Source organism: Schistosoma haematobium, chromosome 1 (assembly GCF_000699445.3).
Source record: "Schistosoma haematobium chromosome 1, whole genome shotgun sequence".
Lineage (NCBI taxonomy): Eukaryota > Metazoa > Platyhelminthes > Trematoda > Strigeidida > Schistosomatidae > Schistosoma > Schistosoma haematobium.
In genome coordinates, this window is record NC_067196.1 from 90,828,979 (window position 1) to 90,851,934 (window position 22,956).

The 22,956-nt window shown below is 36.5% G+C and overlaps 2 protein-coding genes across 2 annotated transcripts; one reads left to right on the forward strand and one right to left on the reverse strand.

Annotated features, from left to right (window-relative positions):
* Nucleotides 1-327: 327 nt before the first annotated feature.
* On the reverse strand, nt 328-22,956 carry MS3_00002447 (uncharacterized protein). The gene is made up of 2 exons (XM_051210048.1): nt 21,635-22,956; nt 328-650 (listed from the first exon to the last, which is right to left on the reverse strand). The coding sequence occupies exons 1-2, from the start codon at nt 22,225-22,227 to the stop codon at nt 644-646; spliced, it is 600 nt and encodes a 199-aa protein (XP_051075534.1). The 5' UTR covers nt 22,228-22,956; the 3' UTR covers nt 328-643.
* Nucleotides 3,628-5,868, forward strand: MS3_00002448 (uncharacterized protein). Its single transcript, XM_051210049.1, has 4 exons — nt 3,628-4,195; nt 4,254-4,323; nt 4,481-4,573; nt 5,655-5,868. Exons 1-4 carry the CDS (start codon nt 3,854-3,856, stop codon nt 5,795-5,797), a joined length of 648 nt encoding a protein of 215 aa, XP_051075535.1. The 5' UTR covers nt 3,628-3,853; the 3' UTR covers nt 5,798-5,868.

The window sequence follows — 22,956 nt, forward strand, 5'->3', positions numbered from 1 at the left end:
CAATATAGTTTTTCTATTACACAATCTTAATTATTCTTTATTTATATTTCCTCATAGAATTAGTACTTTAACAAAAGAAAATTCCCATATATATATATATATATACTTTATATTGTGGAACTCCTCTCCAGTGCGCACTCAGGATCTCACCTCACCAGATTCGAACACAGGAAATATCAGACTCAATTGCAAACGCTCAACCTTTAGCATATTCCTCATTTATTGCAAAGTATTACGATTATTTACGCGATTTCAATCGGAACCAGATTTGTTATCTTAGTTATAGACTATAAGTTACGTGTATGTAGATGACTTTCTGACTTTATCTAACAATAATGACCAGAAAGTATAACTGGAATGAAGAACATCATTATTATTGAATATTGAATACTGTGTTGTTATACAAACACAGAACAATCAAAACACTTGTTCATCAACTATGAAATAAGAACAAGTCACAACAGAGTGATCATTGGGTGGTGATCAATGTTATGCGTGTCAAGTGCTTATTTAGTGCAGATCGAATGCTATCGAACATGTTGCAATGTGGCCACCAGTTGCCTCAAGATTACAAGTACACCTTGCTGACGAGTGCTAATTAGCACGAAACACTGGTCCAGGGTTTCCTGTCGACTACATCTAATCACCATCTAATAAGAACAAGTTGATGAAAGTAAGAAGAACAAGAAGTAAGAATGAAACAAGTTGAAATAAAACATGATAATAATCGATAATTATATATTATGTATGAACGAGTTAATCAAGATCAGAAATGAACTTTTAAATTCTCAGTTTTTCTTTTTCTTAAAAAGAAATCTCAATACTCTTGATTAGAGTCATCAGAAATACGATTGTATGCTACTTAGAACATTCAAAGTAATCAGTAAAAGTTGATTTGTGTTATCATAGATTGAAAGTGTTCTTGTTATCATTTTCATAACAAAAAAACTGTCCATTTACACAGACTGATTCTAGCTAGGTAAGTACTGATGATGAATTTATTGAACACATATTTTGAGCACATCGCTGTTCACTCCAGGATTCGAGCCCAGCATCGTTGTCTTCAAACACTACCTGCCTACTGAGTCCAGATATCCACTCGCTTCCGCAGTGAGGGGAGTTAAAAATTCAGTCTCTAATTGTTTACTTGAATATTCCCGTTGATGTTTAGGACCGCAATTGATCAGCCTCTTATTAGCATATGTGAATATTGTGCGTATTGCGTCGATGGAGTTCGAGAGAACAGTCGCACAATATCGTGGATTAATTGAAATTAGACATTGAAACCGTTGGATGCCGGCCGACTCAATGGTATACAGGTTAAGTGTTCGCACGTGAGACCAATAGTCCTGGATTCGAATCTCACTGCTGCTGACTTCCGTACTGTGATGAGACGACCGATTGACGCTTCCAGGTTCTCATTGGTGGTCTGACATTCATCGGTTCATCAACTCAACCAAAAATATGACAATCTCCATAATCCCCCATTGAAGTGATCAAATTATTTACCATCATACAATAGTTATTCACTACTTCGATTTCAGTCAATACTCTTAATATGTCATTCTCTTGATTTTAAAGAAGGCGAAAACCAAATGGTTCTATGAGTAAACGATCACTCAACTCACTCGAAATTAGATGGCGAATGGTCATATTGTTCACTCATAGTTAGAGTAAGACTTTCTATGAAATGACAACCAAATGAATTGTTTTCACTTCATTTTGTATTTAGAAAAGTATCAATCGTTTCTGAAATGAAAAATTCACTCATTTCAGTTCCGTGAATGTATGTAGGTGGAGGTTAGTCACATAAGCACATCATTGGAATGCGATAAGTTCTATTCTAATTAAGATTCATATTACGCCCACTATACAGCATACAGTAAAGAGAATACCATGTTGTTTGATTAACGAGATGAAATGAAGTGGTAGACAACAACAAACTATAATCAATGATGTTTCTGTAGACACTTGAGTTCAGCAGAAATATGCTCATTAACTAAATGCTCAAATAATTTACACTGAGAATAGAAAATAGTAAATTTTACTTTGAAGATTGTATAGGAAGTAACAGAAATGATAGACGTTGGTGTTATCTGTGTATCGGACAGAATTCTCAGTTTATCAAATCTTATTCTTAATTGCAAACTATTTGAAAGCCAGTGATGTTTGTATAAACTAATGGTTACTTTATACTTGGTCTAAAAATTGCTGACCAGAAAATATCATTTACATCATACTAATTCAGCATAGCGAATTATGCAAGATCATCATTTGGAGAATTATGAATCCACTTCGTGAATGCCGAAGTTCTTTGGAAGTCACGAGGTCTATGTCGCAAATGTTCTTTAAATGAGAAGATATAACATGCAGTTCTTGAAATAAGTGAGGCACATTGAATGTATGCTGTGCAGAAAAAAATGAGAGATTCGAGAAATTCGCTGTTGTACTATGGTGATGAGTGAAAAAGTGAATAATACGTTCAGCTCTGTCATTACTGACCCTTGTGTATTCGCCGGTACACTAATATAGTTTTGCATTCACTGATATGCATTATATGTTATCTTAGTGAATGGAATCATGTCATCGATATGTAGTTTTTATTACTGAACATGAACTCCCTTCATACTCAATGGAATTCAATGAATAATGAATAAAATAATTTACAAACTTGAAATGTTTATTGAACCTAATCATCATATGAAAAACATCAAGTTTCAATCGACATTAATGTGGACTTTTCCTATGAGGAGAAACTGATAATCATTCTTTGAGATTAGTTCACTATTCCAATCAACAGGATTTCCATGGATATCAATGACTGATCTGACACTCAGGTAAATTCTTATCAAGCTCTAGTGAATACGTTATATGAATACAAGTAACTACTACTACTTACACTATGAAGAAGAAGAAGAAGAAAAGTCAATAATTATGTGATAACAGACCACATATTAGTTGTACAATTTCATGTACAAATGATGATAATTCTAATGCTGATCAACCGTTTATTCAACTACATATTGTAATACACGAGAATGTAAAATGTTATTGATTGTCGACAACATTTTGAAGTGCATAATTCACCTTCACAATACGAAGAATTACTCTTTGCAAATATAATCAAAACATAAATAGTCTAGGTTTCTTGCACTGAGATTACTATTCGTTTACGAAAGTGTAGAGTGTTATTCATTCATCAATAATTCATTCATTATCACAATTGATTGATCACTGGGTAGTGATCAATGTCATGTGTTTCCAGTCCTTATAATTGGTGCAGATCGAATGCTATCGACCATGATGTCATATGGCCGCCAGTCGACTGTCGACTACCGCCAACAACCATCTGATTAATTCATTATATATAGCATAGACTAAATATATTTAGAAATATATATATAGAAACAATGAATCATTGACAATAAATTCATAGATGATTATTCAAAGCAACAGAATGTTTGTTCGTGAATATATGAGCACACATTTTGAACTACAAGTTCACTAGTCACTTGATGAAGTAAAGTAATACTAGTGATATCCAAAAAGGGTTATCATTAAAAATCGTGAAGAATTTCAACCAACAGTGGAAACGGGTCAGCTGATATGCGTCAATAGCTAGCCAGAAGAATATTGTATAACGATGTGTTCATCTACCAACATGATGATTGGTTAACAATGATCGTATGGTTTTATGAATTTTGATCGTCTAAATGATCACACTTTGAACCATCCAATCAGAAAGAACCAAACTAGCACTTAAGAATCTATATAAACTCAACAAGATCTAACAACAATTATTATGGTTTTGGACACTATGATGAGGTGAGTGTTGACTGTGCAGTTGAGACAAATGAGCGTGTTCTATGAATTTCAATGTGATCTAATGAGACAACGTTGTTTTGTTCATCTGAACTATTTCAGATATACTTTTCCATCTGGCCAGTTCATACTGCTGAGTTCGGTTATCGTAATAATTTCAACATTTTTTGATTGTCATGAAATTTGCAAGAATCCTGGACTATTGGATTATAGAAAATTAATTTTTGGAGACGACTCACATGAATACGTAAGAAATCAGTCGGGTTCTAATACACATATTCAGTCTCACTATTACTACTATTTCCGGACAATCCGCCGTAATCAGCCTTCTCCAGTTGTAGATGAAACGTTTGTAAGATTGACTGCTGACGAGGTGAGTTGATCTCAGTTTGTAATGACCGTATTAATTCATATGTTTGTATATTTTCAAGAAAATCCCTCCGAAATTCCTGTTTAAATTCTATGGCACAGACGTCAGTGAACTAACGATGTACAGTCATGGTAAGAGAATGATTTTCTTCGAACAAAAATTGTTATTGAGTTTTGCTTATTCACACGGTTCATACAATTCATTTTAGTCTCCAGTTTATTTCAAAGTGTTTCCTTCATTCACTGCAGATTGTCAATCAAATTACATATTTTCATTCAATAAACACAGGTACAATAGAAATGAAAGCAACAAAAGGATCAGGAACGATTTACACTGACTTACAAAAGGGTGGGTTGCATGAACATCAGATTTTGAATAAGAGTGAGTTATTATATTATTCAGTGATATTTTGTCTCGTTTTTTATTTCGCACTTTCCGTTTTGCGTAAACGATTCATTACTTTACTTGGTTATTTCATGAAAACTCAGCAGTACACAGTGATTATTTTGTTTCTGTGATTCGGTAGCCTGAAATGTGTTCACAGCACGTATTACTGTCCAATGAAAACGTGGAATGAAACAGTGATTTACTTTAGAAATAGGTACAAATTGATTGAGTAGAAATAACAAATCTGATGATGCAGTCACTCAAGTGAAAACCACCTGCTCTACTGTCTGTTCAAACTACTATAAAACAGACATCTCACCACTGTGACACTTCGTGGTAGACTCAATGAATTGAATCAAACTACAGCTACAACAATAAGCAATGTTGTGTGGGAAATCAGTTTGCATTATTGAAGCACGTGAACTGTCATGTTATGTGCGATGTCCTCTAAATCTTTTCTGTCACTTACATAGTTCTTAAACGTTAAGTGTCTCTCGTCACATTTTCTTGATTATCATATTCGTATGATCATGAAGTTAGAACTAATGCGCTTTCTTAAACATCTAGTCAACGAACAACCATTGACAACCTGCTAGTACAACATGATTGATTCGAACCAGAACACTTAGAACATAAAAATGAAGTTAATTCACTCGCTCAGTTATCAGGATTAATGACATTGGAATAGCATTTCTGCATAATAGCTAGGTAAATAGAGCAAACACTGATTCATTGGAATAACAGGATCTCGGAAAATTATTTCGTATGTGCATGGTCGGTAGGATATCAACGGTATCTTAGTTAACCAAAAAGTTTTAGAACCGACGTTCTAGATGTAAAATATTCTTCACTGTTGTCGACATTGAAATGTTCATCTCGTCGTTGAAATAATAATGATAATAATGATAAGGATCCTTCAAACTCTCATCTACTTGAAGTGGTTTATTTAAATGTTGAAAAGAAGATGATAGCTGGTTTCTAAACTCATTCTGTGTTGAAATGCATGTTTTTTAAAGGGGCGGATATTCAGAATGCAGATGTATAAACACAACTTCTTTTTCTTTCATTATTTCAGAGGAATTATTGGCTGTCCGAAGCATTTTTCACCGAAACGTTGATGGTAAAAGTATGTATTCATTAAATGATTGTTTGAACGCATGTGATATATTAACACTTACACCATCATTCCTTGTAATTACTCTCACGTTTTCTATTTGACACGCGTAACTGAATTCTTTTCAAAAATTGACTGAAGTAATGCAGCGTGAACATTCTGAAAAATTAGGCGGAAACTATATATGGAATCCACTGATTGTTTGAACACATAGATTGAGATATAAAAAACAGATGAAATAAGCACGAACATACTAGATTTGGCGAGTAATAAATAGATCAATGTGGATAAATCAATTCAAAATCTCAGTAGTGTGATAAACCTGTAGTCCGGTACTTATTTTGAATCCATTTATCAGTTGTCCTCTATGAACGATCTTGCACTGTAGTCCGTCTGTTGAGTTCCGGATAATGTTGATAATCTTCTCAAGAACTTAGGAGTTTCGAAGAAGTTTCAATAAAGTCCTCCTATCTACACTGTCAAATGCCTTTACATAATCAATGAAGTTGATGTACAGTGTTGAGTTTCACTCAAATAATTGTTCGACGATGATCCGTAGTGTCTCAATTTGGTCTATGCACGATTGATCCTTACGGAATCCATCCTGTCGATCTCGAGTTCGGGTGTCTACTGCGTCTTTTGTTCGGTTCAGCAACACTCTGTTAAAGACGTTCCCTGGTACTGACATTAGTGTGATGCATCTGCAGTCCTCATATTTGCTCAGATCTACTTTCTTTGCTATCTTGATGATTTGCCTTTCTTTTCAGTCCGTCCGTATTTCGTCCTCCCCCCAATTCCTCGTCAATAGAAGGTGGAGCATATTCGCAGTTACTTGAATGTGTGACTTCAATTCTTCAGCTGGTATATTGTCAGGTCCTGCTGCTTTTCTGCTCTTGATTTGTCTGATAGCCATTCCGGTTTCTCCGGTTGTTCGTGTAGTGACATCTATAGATAGGTCTGAGCGTGCTTGTCTGATGTCCGGTGGATTCTATAGAGCTGGTCTATTCAACAGTTCCCCAAAGTACTCTACCTATCTATTCCTCGATTCCTGAATCTTGATGATTGTCTTTTCTTCTTTGTCCGGTCTCTTTGGTTTAGTATATTTCCCTGCAAGTTTCTTCGTCGTACCGAATAGTTGTTTCATATTTCCTTCTCTTGCAGCTCTTTCCACCGTGGTTAATAGTTCTTCTTAGCATTCCTACTTGTCGGCTTTAATGTTCTTCTTCACTTGCTTGTTTGCTTCTATGTACTCAACCTGTGTCTTGACTATCTCTGCTCGTGTTCGGCTGTGATTAGTTGCTGTGTTCTTGTTCTTCCTTCATTCAATCTCGTCCAGTGTTCCTACAGAGATCCATTCTCTATAATGATGCTTGTTGCTGCCTCCTGGCACCTCTTAACACGTTGACGCTAGTGCTTCTTTGCTACCTTTCCAGTTGTCCTCCATAGTAGTTTCTTCCTCCTCCAGTAAATCCTATAAGGCTTGGAACCTGTTGTTGAGGGCTAGTTTGAATTCGTTGAATTTGTTAGTATCTCGAAGGAAGGGTGTATTATACCCCGTTAGTGCTGTTTGTTCAGTTGTTCAGTTCTTCTTTAGCTTCAGGTTTAAATTGGCGACAACTAGGTGGTGTTGTGATCTGAAGCTCTGTCAGCTCCTCTCCTGCTTCTCACTTGTTCAATTGTCCATGAGAGTTTTCGTTGATGCTGATATGATCTATCTGGTTCTCTGTGGTGTGATGCAGTGAGATCCAAGTAGCTTTGTGTATAAAAGTGTGTGGAAATATTGTGCCACCTGACCAAGTTGTTGAATGCATACAGATTTGCAAATCTCCACCCATTTTCGTTTCTCTCTCCCAGTCAATCCATGTCCTCTCATGATATCTTCATATCGAGTGTTGTCTATTCCGACTTTTGCGTTTAGATCTCCCATCTGAATGGTGAGGTTGTTTCTTGAGCACTTCGCTGTGATTGACTGCAGCCTATCGTAGAACTGATCTCTATCGTCGTCGTTGCTATCATCGGTGGGTGCATATGATTTAAAAGCATTCATCGTGATCCCGTTCATATTTGTGTTGAATGATGCTTTGATGATTTTAGATCCGTGAGATTCCCATCCTACATGTGCGTTTCGTGCTACTTCCTGAGTGTGTGGAGCATTTTTCTGTTCGTGACTCGATTTCGTTCAATTCGATTAACTTATTCTGATCACCACCAAGGTGTTTCTCCTTATCTCAGTAGCTACTTGATTAGTCGATCTCATGTTCAACAATTCTTCTTTACTCGTTCTTGGGAGGGTTAGTAATTGTAGGAGAGCTACAGGTATAATTGCATGACGTTCAGCAGATTATATTTACTTCGAATTCACCTTGAGAAATCATTTGAGAAAACACGATAAATATCTGCCTAAATCTGATCACTGTGTGGGTAGACACATACAAAGTCACATCTGACAATAACATGCTCATCATAAATTCCTGAAATTTTAAATGACGACAGTTTTCTTGTTACAGATGTTGAATTGAAGGTGTTAAATCTCATACATCCAAGCGGGAAGATATCAATTTATTATGAGAACGTAAGTCGCACAATTGAATAAATTACAGTTGTTTTGTTTCAAGTCTTTCAGATTATTACACTATTTAATGCAATTCAATACAGTCGAATGCATCAAGATACATTGAAGACGACAGAAAGAGATCAACATTTTTTCATGTGCATACAGACCATATGAAACTATTAACAATCCTTTTGTGACACACTTTATTCTAGCATTTTTATAAAAGAGTGAATGGTAAGGAGTCAACTGAAGAAATTCTGGTGTCTTCGTGCCGACTAAAGACAAACAGTGTGGGTTAGGGTACTACTGTAATGAACAAGAACATGAGTGGGGGCAATCGAATATAATTGATAGGAAATTACAGAACTTGTTAATAAAATCTAACAATCATATAGTAGATGCTTAATTTGCAAAATGTCCATCAATTGTCTTAAAATGACTCAGACTTCAATTTTCTTGCATTTTCATACAAATTGCATTCTGTCTTCAATGTTTACTGCTCAATCCTCTTGTCTCTCTGGTGCCAGACATTCCGTTCCTGCCTAACGTCATATACTTCTTATATGGATATAAGTAACCCGCACCACACTACAAAGGAACAATTATATATTGTCAAGCTTCGTTACGTCTTCTGAAGATTAGATGTTTGAAGTGTTCACTCTTGAATAATCTTAGTCATAATTTGTTCAAATATTGATTGCTTTTCAGTGTGTGACTGTTTGAATGTCAGGTTTTATTGATTCACCCATTCGGAATACAGGCAATCAGGATGGGCTTGTAAGATGAAAGGTGTCATGTGTGTTGAACTGAATCAGTTTTGATTGTTTCGAGGTAATCGGAACACATTATGGGAAGCATTCGCCAGCGAAATGAACTCTAATGGATGGAAGTGAGCACATCAACACAATCACACCACATGACAACACATACACATGCAGCAAAATTACAGTTGCTCACAATCACATTTTTGTCGACCGACGTGGAAATTCATCTCACAGTATATCACCTCATTCCATGATAGATAGATAGATAAATCGTTCATCTAACTTCTCTGAAGTTGACAAATGAGGTGAGTCAGAATATGTTTGTAGACTAGATGGAACATAGTTCTAAGGCAACTGAGAGATCATTGCGGTTACTGTGAGTGTGATAATTTGTCTTTGTATAATATAATGTGAATGGCGACACATTACTTCAATGGTTGGTTGATTTTGTGATAGGTGTTAGTGTGTTGACAGATCTTGACTCAGACATCCATTACATATTTTCAGGTTCCTATGGAAATCGGGGAAAATGAATTGAAATCAACCGTTTACGTTCGATTTGAGTGTGGAGGTAACAAATGTCATTTATATTCTGATTTACACTGAAATACATGAACAACCATCTGTTAGACTAATGTCGCTCTCTTTTTGTAACTTATTTTCTGTGTATCAACACATGTCATGTCACATGAGATAAAGAGTCATTGGATATTTGAAGGAATATTTCGCATATGTTTACTGATTGACTGATCCAGACAGGGATATATGAACAACCAAATTAGGTAGATGATACAGCCATTATTTTATTCACTTACTCACTGTTCAAGTCGTCAAACCTGTAGTCCTTAGTTTTATACTACTCAATACAAAAGGAAGCATATTTTGTCGAACAGGACTCATAGTTGTTTTACACAATGCTGAAACTTCACGCTAAGCTGAAATGGTCGTATGTTGTTGAAAGGTGAAGCTGAGTTCCAAGGCAAGCGTTTAGTGTAAGTGATTAGGTTGGATGCAGTCTATAATAATTGGATGTGAGAAAGTGTATTAAGCATTTGGTTAAGAGTTACCTGATGATCTGTTGCAATGTGTTGCTGAGTCGTTTCACAGTAAACCTCAATGTTGATAATTTGTGAAATTATTTCTAATGAGCTTAACATATATTTTAAAGATGTTGCACTGACACGCTTATAACACAAATTCAGAAACTTAACGACATCATTTTTCATTTACTGGTTAGACGATGACCGCTTTCGAAACCAAATGTGATTTAAAGCATATTGCGTGAAAATGCTGTTTGACCATTATTGTATTCATGATAAGATATTAAACTGTTTCTTATTTTGATTGCTCCTTATACGAGCAAACACATTGTTATACATAAATCGAAAATCAATATTTTAAGTTTCTTCATCCGTAAACCTTATTTGAACAAGGACTGAAACATTCTAATATTATTGTTGATGGAAGATGGATCAAAACTAAAACTTTGGTCGAGTATGAAGTTGCCGGGGTATGTTCAATATTATTTTATCATAGTTGACTATTCTCACACTTGGTTGCACAATTTCTGTTTCGTAAAATTGAAGAGTTCATGTATAATTTTGGTCAGTTATTAAATGATATTTAACCATCAATCTCAACTCTCGTCACATCAAACGTCTACTCACTGTTGAATATTTAAAATGATTAGAGACACATTTTGAACCACGATACAAGTCATCACTTTGATGAAATTTACCTAGACAAAACGGTAGTTCAGATGATATAAGCCAGTTAGTTGATTTTGCATTGACTCGACAGTGTCATTTATTTTTTCATGTGGAACTTATGATAGTGAATTTCCACGAGGTGTTGGATTCACGGAAACACTGTGAAATTTTAAATAGGTTGAATGCAATATCACAATTTCCTAAATCTTTACTTTATCCTACTCGACCGGTAAATTGAAGGTATATACAAGTTACTTGTCGGATTTTAATTTATCATTGTCAGGAGATATTAATACAGTATCAAAAATACTGACGATTTTCATGGAATGAGTATGTTTTCTTTCTGGTGAATACTTAAGTGAATAACCATAAACGTTATTCAGTTCATATTAGGGCGTGGGATACAACCCATCTTTCAGTCATTAAACTGACATCATGAAATGAAATTCAACAAACATCAAGTGCAACACGCTTTGCTGAATGCAGTGACAGCACAGTATGTACATTCCTGAAAGTTCACAGTCAATAAAATCCACGAAATTTGCTCGCCGATACTCATCGTTCATTATTGAACGTAGTTTTGTTCAACATCAACATGATGTCGTCAAATGTGAGTGACATTGAAAGTGTACTGAATTTCGTGTTGCGCAATATGATGAAAAATTCACACTGAATGAAACATCACCCAACTGCGAAATTACCATCATGTCATTGAGTTATAGTTACATGTTTTTTAGTTCACCAATGTTTTATTTGATAACTTGTAATGCGATCACTTTATTGTTTTCACCAAAGATTGCCCAAACCACGAGTCGATTAAAGCATGTGGAGACGCAAAAATATTGAACGCAAAGTGTATGTGGTGTGAACATGCCAATATGTGCATTACCAGTAATGATAAGGATACTCACAAAGTCGATGGTTGCCGGAAGAAAGTAAGTAATCGGTAGACTTCACAGGTTGTATTCAGTATCAACATATTTGTAAATCTACTTACTCGGAAGAACATTTCACTGCATTGTTTAAGACTAATGCCTGAAAACCTGTCCATTTTCAGCTCATAGAATGTGAACAGACTTCCAATATCCAATATGAAACCGTAAATCTACGGACGCTGTCGAAAGATATCGGTGAAAATAGTTTAAATGATCAAGCGTAATCTGTTGAAAATCGTGTAGCGCGATTGAGTGATTAGTGCAAGTTCCCAAAACTGTCGTAGTTCAAATTCAGAATAAGTATTTCTGATTCCTTGTTGTGAAATGTGTGTTCTGTATGAACAGCATCAATAAAACCGACAGTTATAAGTCTGTTGATTGATATTGAGATTGTGATAAGATTCGACATCCAGGGAAAAAATTCATCACACAAATATTAGTCGTTTGTTGATTGTAGGACAATGTATACTTATCACATTGACTGTCAAATCGGTAGCAGATATCTTGAATCATTATTCATTGATCACACAGTACAAAAATAAATTATGTAACTATTAGTTGAATTCACTTGTGTCAACAATACTGAAAATAATGTATATTGAATGATCAAATATTTAATATTTTATTATATTGCCTTTATTTCATTCTTCTGAAGAGCTCGATTGTCGACGTTTCTAGAGAACCAAAACCTATCGAAGAAGAAGAAGAAACAACTCCAACAGTAAATGAAGCCGGCTTAAGAAATGAATTGAGGCAGACTACTAATAACACTGAAACGCATTTGGTAAATATTTGATATTTGGTTATATTGCTACTATTTCATTCTTCTGAAGAGCTCGATTGTCGACGTTCCTGGAGAACCAGCACTTATCGAAAAAAAGAAAAACAACTCCAACAATAAATGAAGCTGACTTAAGAAATGAATTGAGGCAGACTACTAGTAACACTGAAACGCATTTGGTAAATATTCGATATTGAGTAGTTATTGTACTGTTTTGCTTTTTCAGAATGTGACTACAGATACGACAGACGATGAAGAGCAAAAGAAGTCCCGCAATTACTCGTATATTATCGTACCAGTAATTGTCACATTCATTGTCGTATGCAGTGGATGTGTCATAGGGTTATGGTTTTACAGAAAGAAGAGAAGTATGCCATGATTCGCACAAACGCCTTCTTATTTGTTGTTTTCATCAAGCTGACTGTTATTTTACTTTTCATTTGATTAAAACAATTTTGATTATGTTAATCATTTCAATAAATTGCTGATTGTTTCATGGAAATACACACAATATTCATGATTGTTTGTAGAATATATAATATGGTTTTCTGTGTTTATGTGATTGTTTTCATTCGGTAAAAACTGATTAGTTTTACAAGAGTTTACGGCATTCCATTTTGTGAATTAACAGTATCGTGTATACGTGATTATGTGACAATTGTAATCAACAGTGAATCCGTTGTGAATGTCCAGTTTGATGAAGCCTCACTACTGAAAAATATCATTTGAAAGTGTCGATGTTCGTTGTTTGAAACTGAATTGTCGGAATACCGCATTGACATTTAACGATGCACCTCATTCCTCCGTTATTCGATTATCCACTGTTTAGTAAAAGCCTGATGACAGACTATTGTTAATTAGGAGTTATGAATGCTGATTATGAAATATTTCTATAGGGTTAAGCTGATACTCAAGTATTAATGAGGAAAAATATAGGTTCAATAAACTAGTAACAGTCCTGTCGTAGCATTGCTAAATAAGATGAAAGATTTTTTAAAAAAGCACACTGTAATGTAAATAATCGATCCTAATCTCATGGAAATATGGGAAAACATCATACAAAGATTGACTCGTCAGCTGGCTGCACCTGTATCACAGAGTTGGTGTGTCACTGTGGTACTCGGACTCAGTATTGTTTTCTTCGAAAATCGTCGCGTCATCCCCTAAGTTATCAACATGTATATTCACTACCTTCTGCACACAGCTTCAATACACCATAATTAGGTGAACAGGGATTAATAAATGTTTGTCCTGTGGCAAACTGCATTCTCGGAACTCATATATTGTTTGTGATCCTGAACGCTTAAATTGTCACAAAACTGGATACATTATGTCGGTATTTTAGACTTATTGATGATACCAGACACCATTATTAAATTCTAATATGATTGGAGCCTTTTGTGATAATATTTTGCTTTCATCCACGATTTTGAATGCGCTTGCCACATGTGAGAGCAATTAAATATGTCTTTTTGTTCATTCCGCAATCCCATTGTTGACACAGGCAGTATACCGTCAATCATTTTATTTGAACTTTGAATTTAGAGGGGCACTAAAATAACTTGCCCTCACTAGCTTTCAAAGAAGATTCTGATGCTTTGGTTAAAACGGTCATGGCCCCCTGTGTTAAGTGCTATGATGGGCTAAGAATTCAGTCTTCGACATTGAATCCCCGTTTGTTGAGGCAAACACGCACCACAGTTGAACCTGAAGATATTCCGAGTCACATTGATTGTTCTCAAGTGTTCGGCGAAGGTGACTTATGGGAAGTCTGTCTTCATAATCATTCGAATAAACTTTTATCAGATTTAGCAGCGATTACCATTATTTTTAACCCCGCCTGTAGCTCTTCTAGAGTTACTGCCGGTCCCAAGCCTGGGTAAAAGACAATGATTATGCATGCGGTTAGCGGCCCCGTCCCGTAGAAAACTAACTCGCCAGAAAAACACTTAACAGAAAAATTATTTCACACCATTTAAACACTGCTCTGGGAGTAAGAAGGTCTCCATTTTGAAGAACTATGACGCTTCATGATGAAAACCAAGTTCCTGCAAGAGTCACTAGGCAGGTGCTGCTTCTAACAGCCAAAGCAAAAATTGTTATAGGTACATGGAACGTCCGGACAATGTGGGGACCGGAGAGATTAGTCAAATGGCAACAGAAATAAGGAGATACAATTTGGCAGTACTGGAAATCAACGAAACCAATTGGACTCAAGCTGAACAACAAAGGCTGAATACAGGAGAGATCCTGCTACACCCCGGTTATGAAGAGGAAAATGCTTCGCACACTCAGGGAGTTGTTCTAATGCTGTAGAAAGTAGCGCGAAACGCACATGTAGGATAGGAATCTCACGGATCTAAAATCATCAAAGCATCATTCAACACAAATATGAACGGGATCACGATGAATGCTTTTAAATCATATGCACCCACCGATGATAGCAACGACGACGATAGAGATCAGTTCTACGATAGGCTGCAGTCAATCACAGCGAAGTGCTCAAGAAACAACCTCACCATTCAGATGGGAGATCTAAACGCAAAAGTCGGAATAGACAACACTCGATATGAAGATATCATGAGAGGACATGGATTGACTGGGAGAGAGAAACGAAAATGGGTGGAGATTTGCAAATCTGTATGCATTCAACAACTTGGTCAGGTGGCACAATATTTCCACACACTTTTATACACAAAGCTACTTGGATCTCACTGCATCACACCACAGAGAACCAGATAGATCATATCAGCATCAACGAAAACTCTCATGGACAATTGAACAAGTGAGAAGCAGGAGAGGAGCTGACAGAGCTTCAGATCACAACACCACCTAGTTGTCGCCAATTTAAACCTGAAGCTAAAGAAGAACTGAACAACTGAACAAACAGCACTAACGGGGTATAATACACCCTTCCTTCGAGATACTAACAAATTCAACGAATTCAAACTAGCCCTCAACAACAGGTTCCAAGCCTTATAGGATTTACTGGAGGAGGAAGAAACTACTATGGAGGACAACTGGAAAGGTAGCAAAGAAGCACTAGCGTCAACGTGTTAAGAGGTGCCAGGAGGCAGCAACAAGCATCATTATAGAGAATGGATCTCTGTAGGAACACTGGACGAGATTGAATGAAGGAAGAACAAGAACACAGCAACTAATCACAGCCGAAAACGAGCAGAGATAGTCAAGACACAGGTTGAGTACATAGAAGCAAACAAGCAAGTGAAGAAGAACATTAAAGCCGACAAGTAGGAATGCTAAGAAGAACTATTAACCACGGTGGAAAGAGCTGCAAGAGAAGGAAATATGAAACAACTATTCGGTACAACGAAGAAACTTGCAGGGAAATATACTAAACCAAAGAGACCGGACAAAGAAGAAAAGACAATCATCAAGATTCAGGAATCGAGGAATAGATAGGTAGAGTACTTTGGGGAACTGTTGAATAGACCAGCTCTATAGAATCCACCGGACATCAGACAAGCACGCTCAGACCTATCTAGACGAACAACCGGAGAAACCGGAATGGCTATCAGACAAATCAAGAGCAGAAAAGCAGCAGGACCTGACAATATACCAGCTGAAGAATTGAAGTCACACATTCAAGTAACTGCGAATATGCTCCACCTTCTATTGACGAGGAATTGGGGGGAGGACGAAATACGGACGGACTGAAAAGAAAGGCAAATCATCAAGATAGCAAAGAAAGTAGATCTGAGCAAATATGAGGACTGCAGATGCATCACACTAATGTCAGTACCAGGGAACGTCTTTAACAGAGTGTTGCTGAACCGAACAAAAGACGCAGTAGACACCCGAACTCGAGATCGACAGGATGGATTCCGTAAGGATCAATCGTGCATAGACCAAATTGAGACACTACGGATCATCGTCGAACAATTATTTGAGTGAAACTCAACACTGTACATCAACCTCATTGATTATGTAAAGGCATTTGACAGTGTAGATAGGAGGACTTTATTGAAACTTGCTCGACACTCCTGAGTTCTTAAGAAGATTATCAACATTATCCGGAACTCATACGACGGATTACAGTGTAAATTGTTGCATGGAGATCAGCTGACAGATGCATTCCAAGTTGGTTCCAGTGTCAGACAAGTCTTTTTGCTCTCCCCCTTCTTCCTTCTTCTGCTGGTCGAATGAATTTTGAAGACCTGGACATCTGAGGGAAAACATGGCATGCAATGCACAGCTAAGAATAAATTAGGCGATTTGGATCTCGCAGACGGCCTAGCCCTCCTATCGCATACATACCAGCAAATGCAGATAAAGACAGCCAGTGTAGCAGCAATCTCTGCATCAGTAGATCTCAACATACTCAAGGGAAAATCCAACATCGCCAAATGCAACACGGAAGACAACCACTCAATCATACTTCGTGACGAATCTCTCTAGGACATGTACCTGAGAATCAACATCGATGAACAATTTATTCAGATGCAAACGTAAAGGCGAGGATTGGCAAAGCAAGGTCCGCATTCCTGCAATTCAACAGCGTATGGAACTCAAAACAACTTTCAACCAATATCGAGGTGAGGATCTTCCATACCAACGTCAAGGCAGTTCTACTGTACGAAGCTGAAACTTGGAGAACTACAACAACCGTCATCAAGAAGGTACAAGTATTTATAAATAGCTGTCTACGCAAGATACTCAACATCCATTGGCCGGATACCATCAGCAATAGCCTTCTGTGGAAGAGAACAAACCAGCTTCCAGCTGAAGAGAGAATTAGGAAACGACGATGGAAATGGATAGGACATGCGTTACGGAAATCACTAAACTGCATCACGGGGCAAGCCCCAACTTGGAATCCTGAAGGGAAGCGGAAAAGAAGAAGGCGAAAGAACACACTACGTCGGGAAATATAAGAACATACGAAAAAGATGAATGAAAACTGGAAGGAGCTAGAAGGATTACTAAGGACAGGGTTAGATGGAGAATACTGCTGAATGGCCTATGCTCCTCCTCGCGGAGGAAGAGTCGTAATTAAGTAGCCGTTAATTGTGGCCGATCCAAATACTACTTCCCTCTATTCTGTTTAATTTGTTCTCCAGCCATGTTCTATGAATTGATGTGATGTAGTCAGTGATGTGAAAGGTGTTGACATTTTTTCAATTGATCTCAATACTTTCGGTTCTCATAAAATATATCATGATCAGTGACTTACTACTTCCATACGTCGTCTGCTTAAAGAGCATTTGACGTTTATTCAAATCATTGTTCATTTCATATATCTGATATCGAGCGTCTGTCAAATACTCTCCAAACATCGATATTCTATGATGAAATTATTGTTATCTTATCCGCTATTATCCACTACATGTGATGACTAGGGACTGGTTTCATGATGGATTCCATGAAGTCATAGTGAGAAGCCGTGATGATTGGATTTCATCCATGTGTGTTGTGATGCACTTACTCACTGAACGCAATAGTGAACAGTCGCAAAATATCGTGGATTAACTGAAATTAGACATTGAAACCGTTGGATGCCGGTCGACTCAATGGTATACAGGTTAAGTGTTCGCACGTGAGACCAATAGACCTGGATCCGAATCTCACTGCTGCTGAGTTCCGTGCTGTGACAAGACGACCGTTTGACCCTTCCAGGTTCTCATTGTTGGTCTGACATTCATCGATTCATGATCCGCCATCGAAGTGATCAAATTATTTACCATCATACAATAGTTATTCACTACTTCGATTTCAGTCAATACTCTTAATATGTCATTCTCTTGATTTTAAAGAAGGCGAAAACCAAATGGTTCTATGAGTAAACGATCACTCAACTCACTCGAAATTAGATGGCGAATGGTCATATTGTTCACTCATAGTTAGAGTAAGACTTTCTATGAAATGACAACCAAATGAATTGTTTTCACTTCATTTTGTATTTAGAAAAGTATCAATCGTTTCTGAAATGAAAAATTCACTCATTTCAGTTCCGTGAATGTATGTAGGTGGAGGTTAGTCACATAAGCACATCATTGGAATGCGATAAGTTCTATTCTAATTAAGATTCATATTACGCCCACCATACAGCATACAGTAAAGAGAATACCATGTTGTTTGATTAACGAGATGAAATGAGGTGATAGACAACAACAAAGTATGATCAATGATGTTTCTGTAGACACTTGAGTTCAACAGAAATATGCTCATTAACTAAATGCTCAAATAATATACACTGAGAATAAGAAATCATAAATTTTACTTTGAAAATTATATAGGAAGTAAAGGAAATGATAGAACGCAGTGTTACGCTATATTCAATCGGTTTAATCGGACAGAATTCTCAGTTTATCAAATCTTATTCTTAAATGCAAGCTATTTAAAGGCCTTTGTATTATTAGGCGAATTCAAGAAAATCGATCAAACGCCATACATCATTCCGTTGGAAGGTGTGCAGCTGTTTTCATAATTGGTCTAGAGGGGCTGATCATTAACTACCTACTGTCCTTTTACATAGAATACGATTAAAGTGATGTGATAAACAATCACTTTAAAAACAATAATAATAACTCATTCATAAATTTGGATGCTCATTATCTATTTAGTTTCAACTATTTATTCATTTATTCAATCCATCTATCAGAATCATCAAATGGATGATAAGCCGTCATGCATGTACTATGATAATGTTAACAGACTTTTCACTAGCCAACAGATTACCACTGACTAATGTTATTCCCATATTTCATAGTTTTGAGCAATCTGTCACTCAACATCATTCTGTTGTTGTTGACTAAGTTGAATTATGGCGATCTGTCATCTACTTTTGCAACCTCAAGTGGTGTCCGTCACGGCTGTCCACTTTCTCCATTTTTGTTTAACTTCATCATAGGCCTATTGATGGGATGAACATTCTCGTCTACTGAATTCTCGGGTATTGATCTCCTTCCAGGAGATCCACTTATCGACATAGAATATGCAGATGACATAGTTCTGTTTGGTGAAGACGCTGATAAAATGCAGTCTTTTGGTTCCAATGAGCAACAATGCCAGGATGTTTAGAATGTGTTTCTCCCACTCTAAATGCAAGTTGTTGCTTCAGGACCGGCCCGCGTCAACACCTGAACTATAGATTGGAAGTGAAGTAGTCAAACGTGTCGACAACTTCACTTATCTTGAATGTCTGGTCAACCCTAATGCGTTGGTGTCTGACGAAACCTCAGCACAGATTCAAAAAGCTCATTTCGCCATTGCCGACGTACGTCACCTATGGCGAAGGTGAGATATCCACCTGTCAATAAAAAGACAAGTACACTCTATATCAGTTCGTTCTGTTCTACTTTGCGGCTGTAAAACATGGCCATTAAGAGTAGAAGATACTCGTAAGATACTAGTATTTGACCACAAATGGCTCAGAAATATTGCTGGCATCTGCTGGGATCACCGGATAAGTAGTAGTGAGTTTAGATGCAGGGTATTAGGGAATGATGATGGTAAATCAGTCTATAAGGTTGTGAATCTTCATCGACCGAGATGGTTGGGCCACGTGTTACGTATGCCCGAACACCGATTATCACGACGTGCAATGCTAACCGGTGCTGGAGGTGGTTGGAAGAAAGTAAGGGGGGGACCAAACCAAAACGTGGCATCAGTGGTTGAAGTCACTAACTTCTAGTCTGAACCATGTTGGTAGATAATAGTAGACTACTTGGTTGGGGTCCGCGTGACTGCCGTAACCAGCGTTTGGAGACTGTGGGTGACATAGCTGACAATCGACCACATTAGTGTAGATGTATATACTCTTTGTCTCCCCTTCTATGAATGGAATCAATATTTGATTCTAGTTTACAACTCTGAGGTAGTGTGCATTTAATAATTTATCACGGATTTCATTTAGAAACTTCAGGCCGTGCGGCGAGTACGGTGACTGAGTCAAGACCCAGGGGCTTATTTTTGCAACTTCAGATATTATTCAGCTATAAATTAGTGTCGACATCTAAGTTGTACAGAAGATCTGCCACAACCCAAATAACTTGTTGATATCATTTCTAATTGTCGAACTGATTGGCTTTTATGAGATTTCACAGACAACATCAGTTCCGTTTAAGATTCTAGGTATATGTTGCTGACGTCAACCAGTAGCAACTTTAAGTCAAGGACTTACTACTAACTATCTTTGCACACCTAATAAATTCAGAAATTTTGTGAAGAACACAATCTTTGAGCTTAAATGAAAAATACGCAGTATATTTATGGTCAGTCAATTTTTTTATGACAATTCATAAGTGACTTTTGTATTCACCAAATTTATATTCAGAATGGATTCTTAGATTGTTCAGTATGATATTCAAACAATAGACTGACAGAACAAGCCAATCAATAACTAAAGTCCTCTCTGCCAATAACTTCTATCCATGAAGTTTCTATTGAAATTACTGAATGAGGAGAAGTTGTCTGACATCAATTGGTTTCATAGACTAATCCATGGTGACTAACTATTGGATCATTAAACCTTGTAGTTACACTACAAACCTAATACACAGAATTCCACTACCACTATTGATCATTATCTTTGTGGTCTCATTTTTTATAAATGTAACCGCAAAACATATAGGTCTAAAAATAGAAATATTAGTGACCTAGGTGACTATTAAATACTGTGACTGGAGATTTGACAATATAAGAATTTATGTGTTCACTGTGGACATCATGATGTATTCAGTAACAGTATTAGTGAATATACTGTTAGTGGGATAACCAAAAATATGACAAAATAATACACATCAATGTGCTAACAAGATCGCTTATTAAGCAAAGATGGATAGTTGCTAGCAGTGGAATCCAGTTTGACGCGCGTTTAATCCTATTTGGGAGTCATCAGCTGGATGAACCTGTCTCCCGGAGTTGATGCTCATTCCGGGACTCGAATCCGGTACCGTTCGCTTCAAACGCAGGAAGTGGATAGGATACACATTGAGGAAAGTACCCAACTGTATCACATGACACGCTCTCACATGGAGTCCCCAAGGCCAAAGGAGGAGAAGAGGAAGACTACAGAACACATTACGCCGAGAAATGGAGACAAACATGAGAAAAATAAACGAAACTTGGATAGAACTAGAAAGGAAGGCCGAGAACTGAGTGAATTGGAGAATGCTGGTCAGTGGTCGATACTCCATTGGGAGTAACCGGCGTAACACACTTTACTCCTAGACTTACCTTTTTCCTTTTGCATAAATAAAATATCGTAAAACTATTGATATGGTTGAATTAGATTCACATTGAATTGGTGCCCCAAAGGATGAAAATTCTCCATATTTATAATCATTAAACCGTATAGTCTCATTATTATTATCAAATAATTCTACATTCAATAGAAATTGACTACATATAGAATTACGATCTGAGGAATCATCAGTACTACTACTAATACTACTATTAGTAGTAGTAGTATGATTATTGACATAAGCCATTAATATCCTATTGAAACAACAATAACCAATACCAATTAAATTGGATTTTTGATCATAATCATCATTCATAGTGATGAAATTATTGAATAATTTCATATTATAAAATTCATTTGGCTGATTTAATTGTAATAAATGAAATAAATAGACTTCTAATTGTTTCCTGGTATCATGATTGTTGAGGTTGTGGTTGTCGTGGTAGTGGTTGTTGCTATGCCAACGATTGAAATTTCTCATAATCTGTATAGATCTATATATATCATGCAAGAAATTTTGTGTTAAAGAGTTTTGTGTGGTTAAATGATGAAATATTGGATAAAATGTTTCATTTAAATTAATCATTGTTGATGATCCTGATCCTTCTGCTGATGATGCTGACGACGCCCCTGTTCCCGCTCCTGCTGCTGATGGAATATCATTATAATGAGTAGTAGTAGCAGTAGTAGTAGTAGTATTATAAGTAGTATATAATAAATATTGTAATTGACGTGAATGAATTGTACATAGATTGAAATCATTTGTTGTTGTGGCATGAATCAAATTGACTAATTTCCGTGAAATTTTTCTTCTTTCATCAATAAATGACCATTGGATAAATCCATTAACATAATCATACACCAAATCATTATAATCGATAGAATGATCCTAATCAAATCGGATCTTTTATGAAAATGTTGGATCATACTCATTTTGTTTTTTTTTCAATTCGATGATGGAACCATTTAAGAAAAGAAACAAAGTTACATTCACCAACCCCGCCCCCCTCAAAAAGAAAGAAAAAAAAGAAAAGAAAAAGAAGAAAAAGAAAAGATCTATTTACATCTATGTAGAAACAAGAATAATACTGATGATGATGAGGAGGAGGAGGAGGATATTGTCGATAGTTTATCAGTTATAATGTGTTATATCTATCCATTTTGATGTAGAACATTCTATATAGATATAGGGATATATGTATCCTAATAATACTGGGTTTACTGTTTTGTTTATAAACATTATGCCTAAATATAGATATAGATCTGGTAAATAGAACCTATAAACGTTGACTCTATATGTACATCTAATAAAAAC

Excerpts from the sequence above, each read along its gene's own strand:
- MS3_00002448 (XM_051210049.1), top strand. The coding sequence starts at position 3,854 with ATGAGCGTGTTCTATGAATTTCAATGTGATCTAATGAGACAACGTTGT. Across the intron at positions 4,196-4,253 it reads TAAGATTGACTGCTGACGAG|AAAATCCCTCCGAAATTCCT; the intron begins GTGAGTTGATCT and ends TATATTTTCAAG. Across the intron at positions 4,324-4,480 it reads ACTAACGATGTACAGTCATG|GTACAATAGAAATGAAAGCA; the intron begins GTAAGAGAATGA and ends CAATAAACACAG.
- MS3_00002447 (XM_051210048.1), bottom strand. The coding sequence starts at position 22,227 with ATGATTAATTTAAATGAAACATTTTATCCAATATTTCATCATTTAACC.